This window comes from Peromyscus eremicus, chromosome 9, assembly GCF_949786415.1.
Source record: "Peromyscus eremicus chromosome 9, PerEre_H2_v1, whole genome shotgun sequence".
In the NCBI taxonomy this organism is placed as follows: domain Eukaryota; kingdom Metazoa; phylum Chordata; class Mammalia; order Rodentia; family Cricetidae; genus Peromyscus; species Peromyscus eremicus.
The window spans coordinates 92,055,446-92,069,330 of NC_081425.1; the positions used below are offsets into that span (position 1 = coordinate 92,055,446).

At 42.4% G+C, this 13,885-nt stretch overlaps 1 protein-coding gene across 1 annotated transcript in view; it reads left to right on the forward strand.

The window, feature by feature from the left end:
• The window catches only part of Ptpn20 (protein tyrosine phosphatase non-receptor type 20), an 89,124-nt gene extending 85,135 nt beyond the window's left edge, over positions 1 to 3,989 (forward strand). The window contains exons 10-11 of the mRNA XM_059274132.1: positions 1,605 to 1,667; positions 2,436 to 3,989. Of these exons, the coding sequence (XP_059130115.1) occupies positions 1,605 to 1,667; positions 2,436 to 2,501 (129 nt within the window). The 3' untranslated portion in view covers positions 2,502 to 3,989. The remainder of the gene's footprint in view (positions 1 to 1,604; positions 1,668 to 2,435) is intronic.
• Positions 3,990 to 13,885: the final 9,896 nt, after the last annotated feature.

Consider the following 13,885-nt stretch of genomic DNA (forward strand, 5'->3'; position numbering starts at 1 on the left):
CTTTGTCAAGCTCATTTATTCTGGAGTCTTATTTATGAGTTAGTTACCATTTTCTACAAAGATGATTTGTGGCATCTGCAAATAGATTTATTGTTTTCTTTTCAATATGCATTCCTTTTTATTTTCCAGATTAATTCCTCTATAGTTTGTTCTACAAAAGATCTTAGAGAGAAGATGAAAGGCAGGCTAAAGATTGGGAGAAAATATTTGAAAACTATGTATCCAAGAAATGCCATACATCTTGAATGCATAAAGCACCTTGAAAAACAATAGCTACGGTCACTTCAAGTGCTTGCCATGTAGTCTTGAGGACCTGAGGTCAATCTTCCAGAACCCACATGATGTCACTCACTGTAATCCTAGCATTTAGGAGGCAGAGACAGGTGGATCCCTGAAGGTCATTGATGAACCAACCTAGCCTAATTGATGAGCCCCAGGTCCCAGAAGGAAACTGCCTAGAAAAATAAGGTGGACAATTCCTAAGGGATGAGACCTAAAGTTGACTTCTGGATTCTAAATGTACATGTACCTGCACATACATGAACACACACACACACACACACACACACACACACACACACACTAAAATAAAAATATGCAGAATTATGGTTGAAAAGTCTTAAGATATTATGTTAGCATGACCATGTTAGTATGCCTGTACTGTTCTTGCACCACACCAAGTTTCCTGATGAATTGTCTGTGCCTGAGCTGGTCGGTCCATAGGCTATTCAGCTGGTCACTCTCAGCAGTGATCCACCACCAGAGTCCAGTTGCTGTAAGAGTTCCTAAATTCTTCAAGCATTTGGACTCATGTCATTGGTGGACTAATAGCAGACCCTTGTGACTTGCAGTCACTGGCCACCTCTAGTTGTGCAGGTGCACACTGCTATGTTTAGTGACTGTTGCCAAAGGTCTCTCTTTATATAGGAGACAGCATGCACATGTAGCCCAGGAGGGTCTGCTGTGCTCAACCAGAACCCCACTGCTGCTTCCACAAAGGGGCAATTCCGTTGGGAGCATTCTTCTCATAAGTGATGGTTTCCTCCCTGCCCTTGTCTGCTAAAACAAGTCCTCCTCCATTAGGCTGGGCTTTAAAACGTGTATTGTTATAACGGTTTCTGTCCCAAACAAACAAGAAAGAAACCGAACTTACCTGTTTTAATTACAGATAAACTCAGGCTCAGAAGTGGAGGCAGTATGCCACTTACCCAGAAAGAAAACTACAGTGCTGTGCTTTCAAACATCTTCATAACAATCAAATTCTTCAAGCAATTTTTTAGTATATTAAGTATTAATAAAAAGTTAATTCAAGATACATAAACCACTGGAATGAAAATTTTTATGCTGTGCTGTTTTATTACTTAGAAATATACTGAAAATGTTGTATTTCTAATTGTGTTTCAAACTGGATTTTTTTTAAAATTTAAAATAAATAAAAAGCTAAAAAATAAAAAAAATGTATATTGTGACTGGAAAAGAGACCTTTCTGGTTACATCTCAACATCTCTTTTCACTAGAAAGAGGTATAGAGTACTCATTTGGCAATCTATGAGTCTGTGTTTCTCCACTGTCTGGATAATTCAGTTACTGCCATCTTATTTCAGTTCAACATTCTGAACATAGTGACCCAGATGAGAAAACAGCGTCAAGGCATGATCCAAACAAAGGTAGGTGCTCCTCTCATAACCCTAATAAGAGCAGTCAAGGTAAAGATAGCATACTGTAACATTTACAGTTCATAATGTTCTTCTTACCTTTGGGATTGCATTCATTCTTACTGTTCCAGGTGGACATTGGGGAGTTGTTTTGTTCTGATAATCTTGATAAAATGCATTAGGTTCCCAGCAAAGGAATCTGTTTCATGGGGTTACTCAGAGAGCAAGGGAGAGGCCATGCTGGGTAAGCAGTGTATCTAATTTTATTACTGAGTTTCTAGACAATAATTTGAAATGTGTACTTGCTTCTATCTGTCTTTCTGTCTATTTATTATTTCACAGATTAGTTTGTAATCACCAGGGAGAAATAAAGGGAATATTTGTAATAAAAACAGTTGCCTCTGAACTGATATGTATACTATCTATAATGTGTATATCTAATTAGGGATATATTTGGTTATATATTTATATAGCAATTGTATACATTTGAAATGTTATAATTACATGAGGGACTTAAAGAATTAAATTAGCTAGAGAAGACACAAGGAAATGGATGTTGACATTTCCCTTCTGTTTAGATACTTGCCTGTTAAAGAGTTCTAGACCAACACATTTCTTTGGATTATTTATGTTCTTCATATTTAAATATATACTTGCTTAAAGAAGTTCTCAAGTATTTGTAGATAAACATTTGTTCTTTGAAAAAGATTCCAGATGTGTTCTCCCAAATGAGACATTGGTGTCTGCTTACTCACCGCTGTGCCGTTTGTGTGTGTACAGGAGCAGTATCACTTTTGTTATGAAATTGTGGTTGAAGTTCTTCAGAATCTTCTGACTTTGAGTTAAGAAAGAGTCTGCGCTTCTCACTTGAGATTACCAAGAAGCCTGTGCTGAAGGGTCTGCTGGCCATGCCGTTTGCTTCTGATTTTCTCTCTGAAGTCTCCCTGAAGGCAGCATCATCGGCACGGAGTGAACTGTTTTCACTTGATCTTTCTGGACAATAGCAAGTACCCTCCCATGTTTTCCAGTGGAACAAAAGTTCCGTGAAACAACCTCAGTTTAGCTGTTTGGTTTAAGGGATTAGAGAGTTCAAGAAAAGACTTCAGTGTATTCATTAAGATTTTATTTGGAAAGTGGCCAAAAGCCTCATAAGATTTCCAACACAGTACAGCCTTATTCTGGGAGAACATGGAGCCAATGAACTTGAGGTTCATGTCTTGACCTCTCACGAGCATTTTGCAGACAGATATTTATCTGTGTTCTTTAAAGAAGCTAGAGTCCATACTCCCAGCTGGTAATTGAATAACTCAAAAGGACTCTAGGATGGATTGGCTTTTGATATACATTGGTTTTTGTGTCCTATACTTCCATGGTCCCAGAGTGCCCTAGGGATTTCCAAGGAAAAGCTACCTTCCTGGAGCAGTCAGGCCCTTGTCCTGCTGCCCTGGGAAACCCCTTGTGGGTGAATAGTCCCTCCTGTCCCTCCCATGAACACACTGCTGAACAGCCCCAAACGAAAATACTCATCCATCTGTAGATTCAGTGGAAACATTTGCCAGGCCCAGCTTCTTTCCTATCCTGCCCTAGCAGTTAACATACCATTCTGTCTGCTTTATCAGAAGCAAGTATTATGAGGTACTTGCCTCTTAATCTTTAGCTAACCAATAAACTTTAATATAAGGATATTGCTATGTAAGTTTGAGTCATTTTTGGTACCTGTTATACCAAGTGGTTTTTTTTTTTTTTAACTAAGATCTAAAAAGAAGGTTTTGTTTGTTTGTTTGTCTTTCTCTCTTTTTTTTCTCTAGAGGCCCATTAAGTTGTTTCTTTCTCTGCAGAAAGATTTACATGCAGGACATTGGAACTAGATTTTGGAAAACCAAATTCATAGTTGTGAAAGTGAAAACGTCTATATTCTTGTTAAAAAACTCCTGGCCATTATTATATTCATCATACCGAGATTCTGCCTCAGACAGTTATAGTGATTCTTTGGTTAAGGGGTTTTGGTGATCAGTCATTCTTAATTATAAGCCACAAAGCAATTGATAAGTGTATTTGTACAGTGAATTCAGTAGTGATCAGAGCTGTGAATCATATTGAAAATTCCTAAAATTATAAATACTAAACTTTCAAGAGGTTATTGCTTTGGTTAAATGAATACTTGAATTGGTTGAATTAGAATCGATAAGTCTCACTTTAAAAATAATTATATGGCATATATTTGACATTAACTCAAGTTGATGATTATAGCTCTTTATACTGTTTATATACAAAAGTCTATGCTGAACAATAATATCATTTTGTATGTTATTAAATGAAAATATTTACAATGTATTGCCTGAAGTATTTTTATTTATCAGGATCTTGTGATTTCTTGTGCAGAAACATTCCCTATGTCGTGATGAGTATGCCCCTTTTTAAATGTGTGTTATATTTTTACAGCTGGACTATTTTGAAATTTCCTGGGAATTTAAGTAAGTAAACACGGAAATACTAATTGCATTTGTTTCATTTTGTTCTTGAAGGTGAACTTCAAGGTAAAAAGTTGGGATGAATTGAAATCCTAACTTCTGTACCAATAGTGAATCATTTTCCACCTGAATGGGAGTCTGCAGCTCTCATTGGTACCTTTGTGAAGCTGATTTAAAGAAAGTTTTAAAATATTTATAAGTAAGCATAGATAATTATTAACTTTTAACTTCAAATACATATTTTAATGATGCTTAAGTGTTAGACCAAGGCTTTTCAGAAATAAGTACTACATATTTTATCCTCACACTACTTTTACTAATTTATTTTTCTTTCAATTTTTTCACTGTCAGTCTCTCTATAACATTCAACTTCCAATGAAGTTTACATTTATGACTCAAAAGCTATTTCCATGATTTATTTTATTGAAAAATCTCAAAGGAAAACACCTTGAAAAACTTAAAATGAAATTTCCATCTCCTACTTAGTTTTTTCTAAGTCCTAGAAAGAATTTTCTTCTGTGTTGTTTTGAGATTTGAAAAACTGAAAGAGAAGAGTTGGAATGTGTTCACTCGGCAAAAAACGGTTAGCGGACTCGGGAGGGAGGATGGATGGCTTAGAGCACTCAGTTAGTCTATAACTGTGATCCAACAGTAGGAGTAATGACTTCAGTATGAAACAGCCTGAAACTGAAGGTATTGTAAAAGCTATCCAATACAGCTATCATCGCTGAGGGTTGGCCATGATAAAGAACAATTTTTTTAAAAATCACATTATATTTGAGGGTGGAAAAGTAGATTCCATTAACGAAGCCATCAGCACTATCACTAGGGAGTGAGCTGTGGATAGTGTAAGGATACAAAGTACAGTCATTGCTATTAATATTGGACAGTTAACATTACTTGTTTGCCTTCATAAAAATAAGTTTACTGAAAATAATATTAGAAAATATGTTACAAAGTCAGAATCCAAGGTGCCTTTGTAAATGTGATCTTTCTCTACGGCTATTCAACTATCTTTTGATAGCACACCCTAGCTGGCTTGTATTTGTAATGTTGCAGGCTCATTCACTTACAATATCATCTGCAGATGCTTTTGTGATGCAATAGAAATGGCTGGATTATTTAAACTATCAGAGATTGTGTGGTTCTACAGCATTTACTGCCTGACCCATTTAAAGAGGGGTTTTGCCCCTTCTATATCACCACAGAGAGAGAGAAACATGGAACAAAAATGTTGTATAAAATGCTTTTGTCAGATGTAGGCATGGTGGAACATGCTTTCACCTCAGCACTCAGGAGGTGGAGGCAGGCAGATGTCTGTGAGTCCTGGTATGCATAGTGAGTTCCAGGCTAGCCAGAACTACACAGTGAGACCCTCTTTCAAAAACCAAAACAATTTAAGATTAAACTTAATAAGAATTGAGCAGTTAATGATCATGTTCTAGATGACAATGGGTTCATTAAAGAGCCAAGATATTTTTTGAAAAAGAAAAGTTAATTGGGATGAAAGAAGAGTAATCAAATTGTGGTGGAAAAGCCAAAGTGATTTAAACACTGTGACTCTGGGCAGGACTGTACTCAGTGGTAGAGCATTTGCCTAGCACATGCGAGGCTCTGAGTTTGATCCATAGCACTAGAAAAAAAAAAAAGATAGAATGCAAGCAAGCAATTAGGGTGCAGAGATATGGATCAGTGGAACACAATAGAGTTGTCAATTGTAGAATCAAACATTAAAATCTTTAAGCTGTTTGTGTGGATGAGTGTGTGTGCATTTGCTTGGGGGATGTAATGCCACGGTGCACGTGGAGGTCAGAGGAGAGCTGGGAGGAGTCAGTTTTCTCCTTCCACTATGCGGGGCCCAGGCCTTGAGCTCAGGTCATCAGCCTTGGCAGCCAGTGTGCCTGTAACCTCTGAGCTGCCTCACCAACCCACAATCATTTGTATCTTTTTAAAATTGTTATAAAGTCAGTGATAACTTTTAGGCCTCCTGAAGGCCTCTCCGCCATCACAATAAACCGAATCAGACCAAATTGGAAAGCCCAGGTTTAATGGGTAAAGCACTCCGGGCGATCCCTTGGCCCTGCAGAGGAGAAGGGGACAAGACCAGATGAACCATGAGTCTGTTTTTGGGGATGCCCCTTATATATCTCCTGTGGGAGTCGTCCTCTGGGGGAGGAGCTGTGTTTGGCGGGTTTGACTCCTACAACTCAAGTACTGTCTCCCACATGTCTTTTAAAGAATGGATGGAGCGAGGGTGGAAAACTCTGTGTACCACATAGCCAGGCTGGTGATGAGCCTGAGATTCTTTTGTAGATAAAGGAGTGGATTTGATTAACAGACCCCTTAGAGTACCCATGGCACTCTCTGCGGTATCTTTCTGCTAGGGCTTACTATTGAGATGTTGGCAATCAATCTTTCCTTTTATCAACTCATTGTATAAAAAGCTCTTCAGAGGCCAAACACAAATGTGTATTGTGGCAGTGGTTCATTCTGCAGAATATCCATCTTTAGCAAAGCACATGCTCTTCCCAGGGCAAAGTGCTTATTTCCCAGGATTCTGCCTGTATGAAGCAGAAAATAAGGCAGAACATTAAAATAATTGTCAAAGCCAAATGTGGGGCATACATGGGCTGCAAAGAGGGTGCCAAAAGAAATTTAGATAAATAGAGCTTAAGCTTTAAGCTGTTTGTGCAGAGAGTGGATATAAATGGTACCAGAGGAAGTTAGTTTAAGCTGTTTGTGCAGAGAATAGATACAAAGGATGGCTAAAAGGAAGTTAGCTTGGGTTGTTTGTATGGAGATTAAAGACAAATAGTGAGGAAGGAAGTTAGCTCAAGTTATTTATGCTAAAAACAGGAGATGATGTCAGGGCATAAACAACTTGTAAATAGGGTGATCTTTAAAATGATTGGTTGGTTCCTTCATCCCCCCCCCCCCGGGTTTTGAGGTTTTCTGGTATAAAAGAGGCTTACTGCCCATCAATAAATGAGTTCTTGCTTGACTTGACTCCCCGCTGCCTCTGATGCCTCTGATTGTCTCTGGGTAAGAGGGAGGCTGGGGAACCCGGCGAGCGATAAGCACTTGCCTTTCCTGGGTTCCAGGCCACCTCTTCACAGGTGACCTAAGTTCCCGGTGGGGCAGGTCCCCACAGCCAAATGAGAGAGGCTAAGCAGTGCTGGCCTCACACAACAAAGTAGAGCATGCACCCTTCAGGGACTGCTATAGCAGACTGCCACCAAGGATGGGCATGCTGGGACCTGCCAGGGATGCTGGGCTGGCATACCTGTTAACATGAGACTTCCACTGCCTCTGGAAAACAATACCTGGGCCCCTTGGCACTGATAGCTGCTCTCAGAGCTATGCAGAAACCGGCTTACTGTAATACTTGAGCACAATGGCCAACCCCTAACCTCATAGTCAAGTTCTGTGGGAGAGATTTGTTCAGAAGGTAGAGACCGCCAAGGCTTAACATAAGGTCTCTGCATAAGGGCTTTTTAAAGGAAGGTCTACCCTGGAGCAGGGTTGTTCCTGTTTATCCAAATATAGACCCTTGGCTAGTGGGTCTGAAAGGTTTCAAATGTGGGGTTCAAGGGGAGCATGGAAGCAGATTGTTCTTTGAGCTAGGAGATGTATTAGAAGAGGTATCCATGGCAGAGACAAGCAGATAGCATCATGGCAGGACTCTGAGGAAAGTTCGGGTGCACAGGGCAGAGTTCAGGGGGCCCCTTGTAGGTTTCAGAGGATAGGAGTGGGAAGGAACTGAAGCTTTGAAGCTTTGTTTTGGCTAGAAGTTGGCTGTTATGAGGGGTAGCCTGAATGTGGGAAGTTAATATGAGGGGATGGATATGCACATCTCCTGGCCAGTTGTTATTGGGTCAATAAGGCCAGGAGGGCAGGAGTTTAGAGACCAAATTACTTAATTTTCAAGAATTTTCATAGTTGACCCCAAACCGGGCAGCTTTACAGTGGTCCTGCTAACAATGTCAAGTTGGGGAAGGGCAGGGATAAATGTAAAAGCGAAGGAAGGCGGCTACATGAACGCCTGGGGGTCCCAACTGCCTGGCTCCTTCTGGGTTTCAGAGAGAAGAGTGCATGGCTCACCATTGAGGATGAGAACACAGGTGATTGTTGCTTACTGACTAGAAGCCAGATTGGCACTGTGACCTGAAGGTGTCCCAAGAGGTACTCAGGATCAAGGCCCACTGGCCAAGAGAGAAACTGCTGTGGGAGGGAATGGGTAACTTCAGAATGACTGTAACCCAGGAGTACCAGTAAGTGAGGAAAGGCTTGTGTATGGATGAGAAGCTTGTGGTTTTGTTCTACCCTGGCTGGGCAGATGTCCTTAAACTGGTGACAGTCCCTCACCCAACAATACTGTTGAGCCTCGTCATCACCATCATCATCATCATCACTCTGTTCTTTGAGTAGGTGGGATGCACTATATGATATTCACTCAAGACGTTGGGCAGCAGCAGCAGCAGCAGCCAGCAACCCTGGCCAGCCCTGTGATCATTAGGGAGAAACGTCTTGTACTCTTCAGTGCTGTGGCACTAAGCTCTGGCGCTCAGTAAGTTAGGCTGATTCAATGCATTTTCCACCTGTGATGGGTTTACCAGGGTGTGACTCCATTCTGCACTGAGGATCGTGTGGGGGGTACCTTTTAGCCCCTGACACCTTCGTGCGCAGGCCTTTGTGCAGGTGTGGATCTTCTGGCCACGTTCCATGCACTGTACCCCACACCTGCCTTCCACACAGGGCAAGCAGTACCGTGGCTACCATTCCTGTCATCAGCCCTGTCCTGTCAAAGGTGAGGGAAGTTGGGAAAGATGGCAAATGTGTGAGGCATCGTGCATTGTGTCACTTTCCCTTAGAGTCTTGTGACTGGTTGGTTTGTGTCCCTGCTACAGTAAGCACATTACCTGGTTATTCATTTATGCCTTTCCCATGATCTTTTCAAAGACTCACCCATACTTGGCTTGGCTTTGAGTCACTTGCCCAGCATGATGAGTCCATAGTGGGTCTTCAGGAAGTGTTAGGTGAATCGAGGGAGAACTAGTAACTACTCACATACAAGTTTGTGGTCCTGGAGTCTTACGCCTAGTTTATATTTGTTTCTGACATGAGTGTATGACCTTCATATGCCAGTGCTGAGGCATATTATATAGACCCAGTCCTACAGGACAGTCCAAAACAGAATGGCCCCATGATTGCAAGGGTTTGGGGAATACTTCATCATTTTCCTTGGTGTTGCTAGGTGTTAGTATCTTCACACCTGGAAAAGCAGGACTTACAAAGTGGTAAGTGTCAGGGCTCTTGGCTGGCGTCGTGGAAATATGACTGTAGGAACAGGAATGAGCAGGTTAAACAGCCGAAGAACTCAACATATTTGATTTTGTTTCTGAGGTCGGCATGATGCATGGCTTGGTTGATTGGAACTCATCCTTCGGTAACTTTCTTAAAGTGGGCACTTGAGCTGTGCCTTCCTTGGTTGCATGTGTGGACTGTCTTTGTGTGGGTGGCACTTTAGATCCCTGTCAAATTCATGTGTCAGTCTTTCCTCTGTTGGAGATTTCGAAACATTGTTCCCTTTTCTCTTAACATTGAATGTTGTTAAGCATTGAACACAAATGTCATGCACACAGCACAGTTCATTGACTCCTTCTGCTCAGGGGGCCAGCAGAAAGGCAAAAGAGTTGGCTTGGATAATAAACAAGAACACCTCCCCACCCCAATCCCCACCCAGTGCACTGTCATCTTGCTGCAGCTCCGTTTGTTACCCGCTTACCCCTCATCAAGGGCCTGTCTCTGTTCTGTCTTGGAGGCCTCAGTGTTGTTCCTGTCTGGCGAGCATCCTCAGCTGTGTGCTGGTGATTTCCGTTCTGTTGGGATCCCCAGGGCAGCTTTCCTGCTACTCTTTACCCATGGAACAGCAGCCCTTCTCTCTACTAGCTAGTGCACAGGGATGGTCTACCTGCAGTTCCACTTTGGGGCTGTTTTGTTTCTTTTTACTTTTCTAGATAAGTGCTCCCCCTGCCAGAGTCACATCCCCAGTCGTCAGGGGCAGCTTGGATTTTGCTGTTATCTCTAAACATCCTCAGCGACAAGGGCCTCTACGCATTCCTGTCCTGTTCCAAGTAGTTCATATTTCAAATGAGCAAAACTGCCAATTCAAAACAGAGCTTTCACTTCAAAGGGAATAAGAGAAGGATTATCCTGAGCCACATATTGTGGCCCAGGAGCATGGATTCGGGTTGCCCCAAAAAATGTGTTCCAATGTGGAAGCAGTTTCACTCACTTATAGTCACTTAAGTCAAGGCATTTCCCAAATACATAGATGGGGACATTAGTGAAGTGGGTCACAGCAAAGTGGTTTTCTGCTTTCTGACGATATTCTTAGCATTGGGGCTGGTAGACTCTAATGGCCTGTTACTACACCCCAAAGATTTTATCTGATAGTTGAAAGGATGTCAGGTTGGGCACATAGGTGGGCACGGAGTGGCTGTTAGGAGACTAAAAGATTATGTGAGATAATTTGGCGCTGAACCTGTGACATTCAATTCTCCACAGTCAAAAAAGTCTAATGAGCCATTAGGCCTTATGGAAACTTTAACATGGGTGCCCCCCCACCAAGCTTCAGTTCATAGAACAAACACAGAGAGACCTTATTTTCACCATGCCATTTCTTAAGGCACCACAATTCCTCCTTTGCCATTAACAGTCAAGCACCTCTCCAGCACAAAGAATAAATAGAGCAATATTGTCACATGAGGCCATGGGGGCTTTCCTTTTATGTGGAATGGAAAGAGACACATTTGAATTTTCATTATGCAGTGCCAACCAGGATGGTTAAACAGACAGTTGACAGATGGGGCAGCACCTGGGTCCCAGTCCTTCCCAAGACATCTCTTTATAGAGACAAGCTCTCCATAATGAACGTGTAACAGGGTTGTATTTTATTCACTTTGGCATTCACACAGGCATTGGGAAATCTGTTAATTTAATCCTTCGAATTTTGGAATTCTTGTTTTGCTTAGCTCCTTCTGCTGCTAGGAGAGAGACGAAAGATTTGCTGGTTAAAATAAATCATCTGTAAGGGGATGCTGCCCTTTGTGTGGTGGCTTCAGTACCACAAAGCCCCACCCCTGGTTTGCTTTCCATTGCTTTGCTAAACTCCACGTCTAGAAGCAACTTGGGGAGGAAAGGTTTTATTGCATCTTATGCATCCAGGTCGCAGTCCATCTTTGAGGGGAGTTAGACAAGAATGATGGAGGAATGCTTCTTACTGCCTTGTTCCCAGGCTCATGTTCAGCTACCTTTCTTACACAGCCCACACCCACTTGCCTAGGGATGATACCACCCACAGTGGGCTGAGCCGGCTACATTAATTAACAATCAAGAAAACACCTCCCACACATGCCCATGGGTCAATCTGACGGAAGTGATTCCTCAGTTGAAGATCCCTCTTTCTAGATGTGCTAAGTTGACAATGAAATTTAGCCATCATATCTCCCTGCCTGGGACATCTCAGCAAGCCAGAAAAGGTGGTACCACATGACAAAAGTACAGAAGGAACTGTTCACTCTGGACAGCACCAGGGACAGCCCACTCACCAAGAACAACTGGAAGCAGGAAATTGGAGGAGGAGGAGAAGAGGTGGCCCCTTAATCAAAACAGTGGCTACACAGTGTGTATGGTCCTTCCTCAATGCAACCTTGCATCATTTAAGAACCAGGATTCATTCTTAGAACTGCACTATTGTGCAAACATCTCAGAGTCATACCCATGGCTAGATGGTACAGCCTACTATGCACTCAGGTTGAATGATACCACATATCGCTTCTAGGCCGCCCCCATGTGCAGCATGGTACTGGATGAGTACCATAGGCAATTGTAACCTGATGGCAGCATTTCTGTTTCTAAGTATGGAAAAAAAATACAGCAAAAATGCTAAGAACTAGCTTTCTAGCTCAGCTGGAATTTTCTGGGATCACTGTTGCATGTGTGACCCTCTTCCTAACTGCACTGCTGAGGTGAGGAAACCTTGACTCTTGCCTGGCTTGCTCTTATTGTGGTCTTGCCTCGGCCCTGTATAAAGCCCTTCTTAGTAGGTGTGGTTCAGAAGAGAGCTCCTCCATGTAGGACTGTGATTTCCTTAAGTTGAATGGCCTGTTTGTTTTCTTACAGACATTAGTAACAACCTATGGCATGCTCGGTGACATGAATTTCTCTGACCAGTTATTGTTCTGCCCCCAGCTAGACCCCACTCTTGTTAGGAAAAAGCCTTGGCCTCTTGCTGGCTGATGGGAAGGAAGAGTGAGGAGCCAGGGGAGCTGGCTTTCAGTGTCACATGCATTCGTCTTCCCCTTGGTCATGCACAGATGGTCCCATAATTACAATGATTGGAAGTCACAATTTCCAACTGCATGATGGTGTGAAAGTACCCAGAAAGCCCTTCTGTTTGTCACGTTTATTACAACACTCAATAAGTTATATGAGACACTCAATTTGTCATTATACAATAAGCTTGTGTGAGATGGTCTTATCTAACTATAGTTTTATGCATGGCTAGGCTAAGCTATGATGTTCAGAGGTTGAGTGATTCAATGCATTCAAGATTGATGATATAATTTGTATTGGGAAATGACTTCACCGTAAGTCAAGGGGCATCTATAATAATTTCTTATGAACAAACAGAGACCAGCACCCACTAGGGGTCAGACCAGGCAAACTAACCACTAGAACCTTTATTGTCTAATTACTCAGGTAGAACTTCCTCTTACGACCCGCCCCCAGAACAACAGACCACAATTTTACAATTTAATCATTGGATGAGTAATAAGCTTAATTCTTGGGTCAAGAATATTTTAAACTCTGGAACATTTATTCTGTATTTTTGCCACCTAGTGTATTTTCTGTACTCTGGACACTTGTTATATAACTGAATAAATAAATGTTAATGAGAATGGGCAGCAGGGTGAGCTCAGATTAACTAAATATTAGCCTGTTCTCGGCGTGACCTGTTAGAGAGAGCAGTGCTATCCTCCTGGGGTTTAAGGGTGTGCTTCCTGCAAAGAAGAAATGTTTTAGAGGCTCACGGCGGCCCTTCTCAGCCAGCATCTCTCAGGAAGCACATGGCAATCATCAAGGGAGATTTGCTGGCCTTTGGAGGACTTGAGGCCTGGGAGGCTCAGTTACCCTAGCTGGCCAGAACTGGGTGTTGGTGTTCTATTTTCCTCCACCCGGAGCTCAGAGCTCAGGCTCTCCCAATGGGGTTAGACTGTCCCTAAGAACAGGCAAATACAGGGCATGGCTATTGGTGTATGGTGTGTATAACAATCAAAGTGTCCTTCCTGGGGTCTTTTTCCATGTGGAGTTGGAAATAGTGGCAAACTGACTTCTGCTGACAGGAGCAGGACCAGGCACTTGCTGTGTGCACTTCCTGTTTGCCCACCATATTGTCCACATGACTTCCATAGCCCTGCCACAGGCAGTAGGAACAGTAGCCTCAGTCTACATCAGGGCCCTCATCCTCACTTTCCCAACCTACAGGAGGTACAGACATCCTCCAAGGTGAGGGGAGTCAGCAAGAATGATTTTAACAGGCAGGCTATGTATGCATCATCACAGAAGGAGGGAGGGTTCTAGATGGGACCTTCTCTGAAGGATCCTCGCCCCCGCTCATTTCTCCCTGCCACACACACATGCATCAGGCATCATTACACATGCCCCTGACACAGCCGGCACTCACTGTACGTGCCT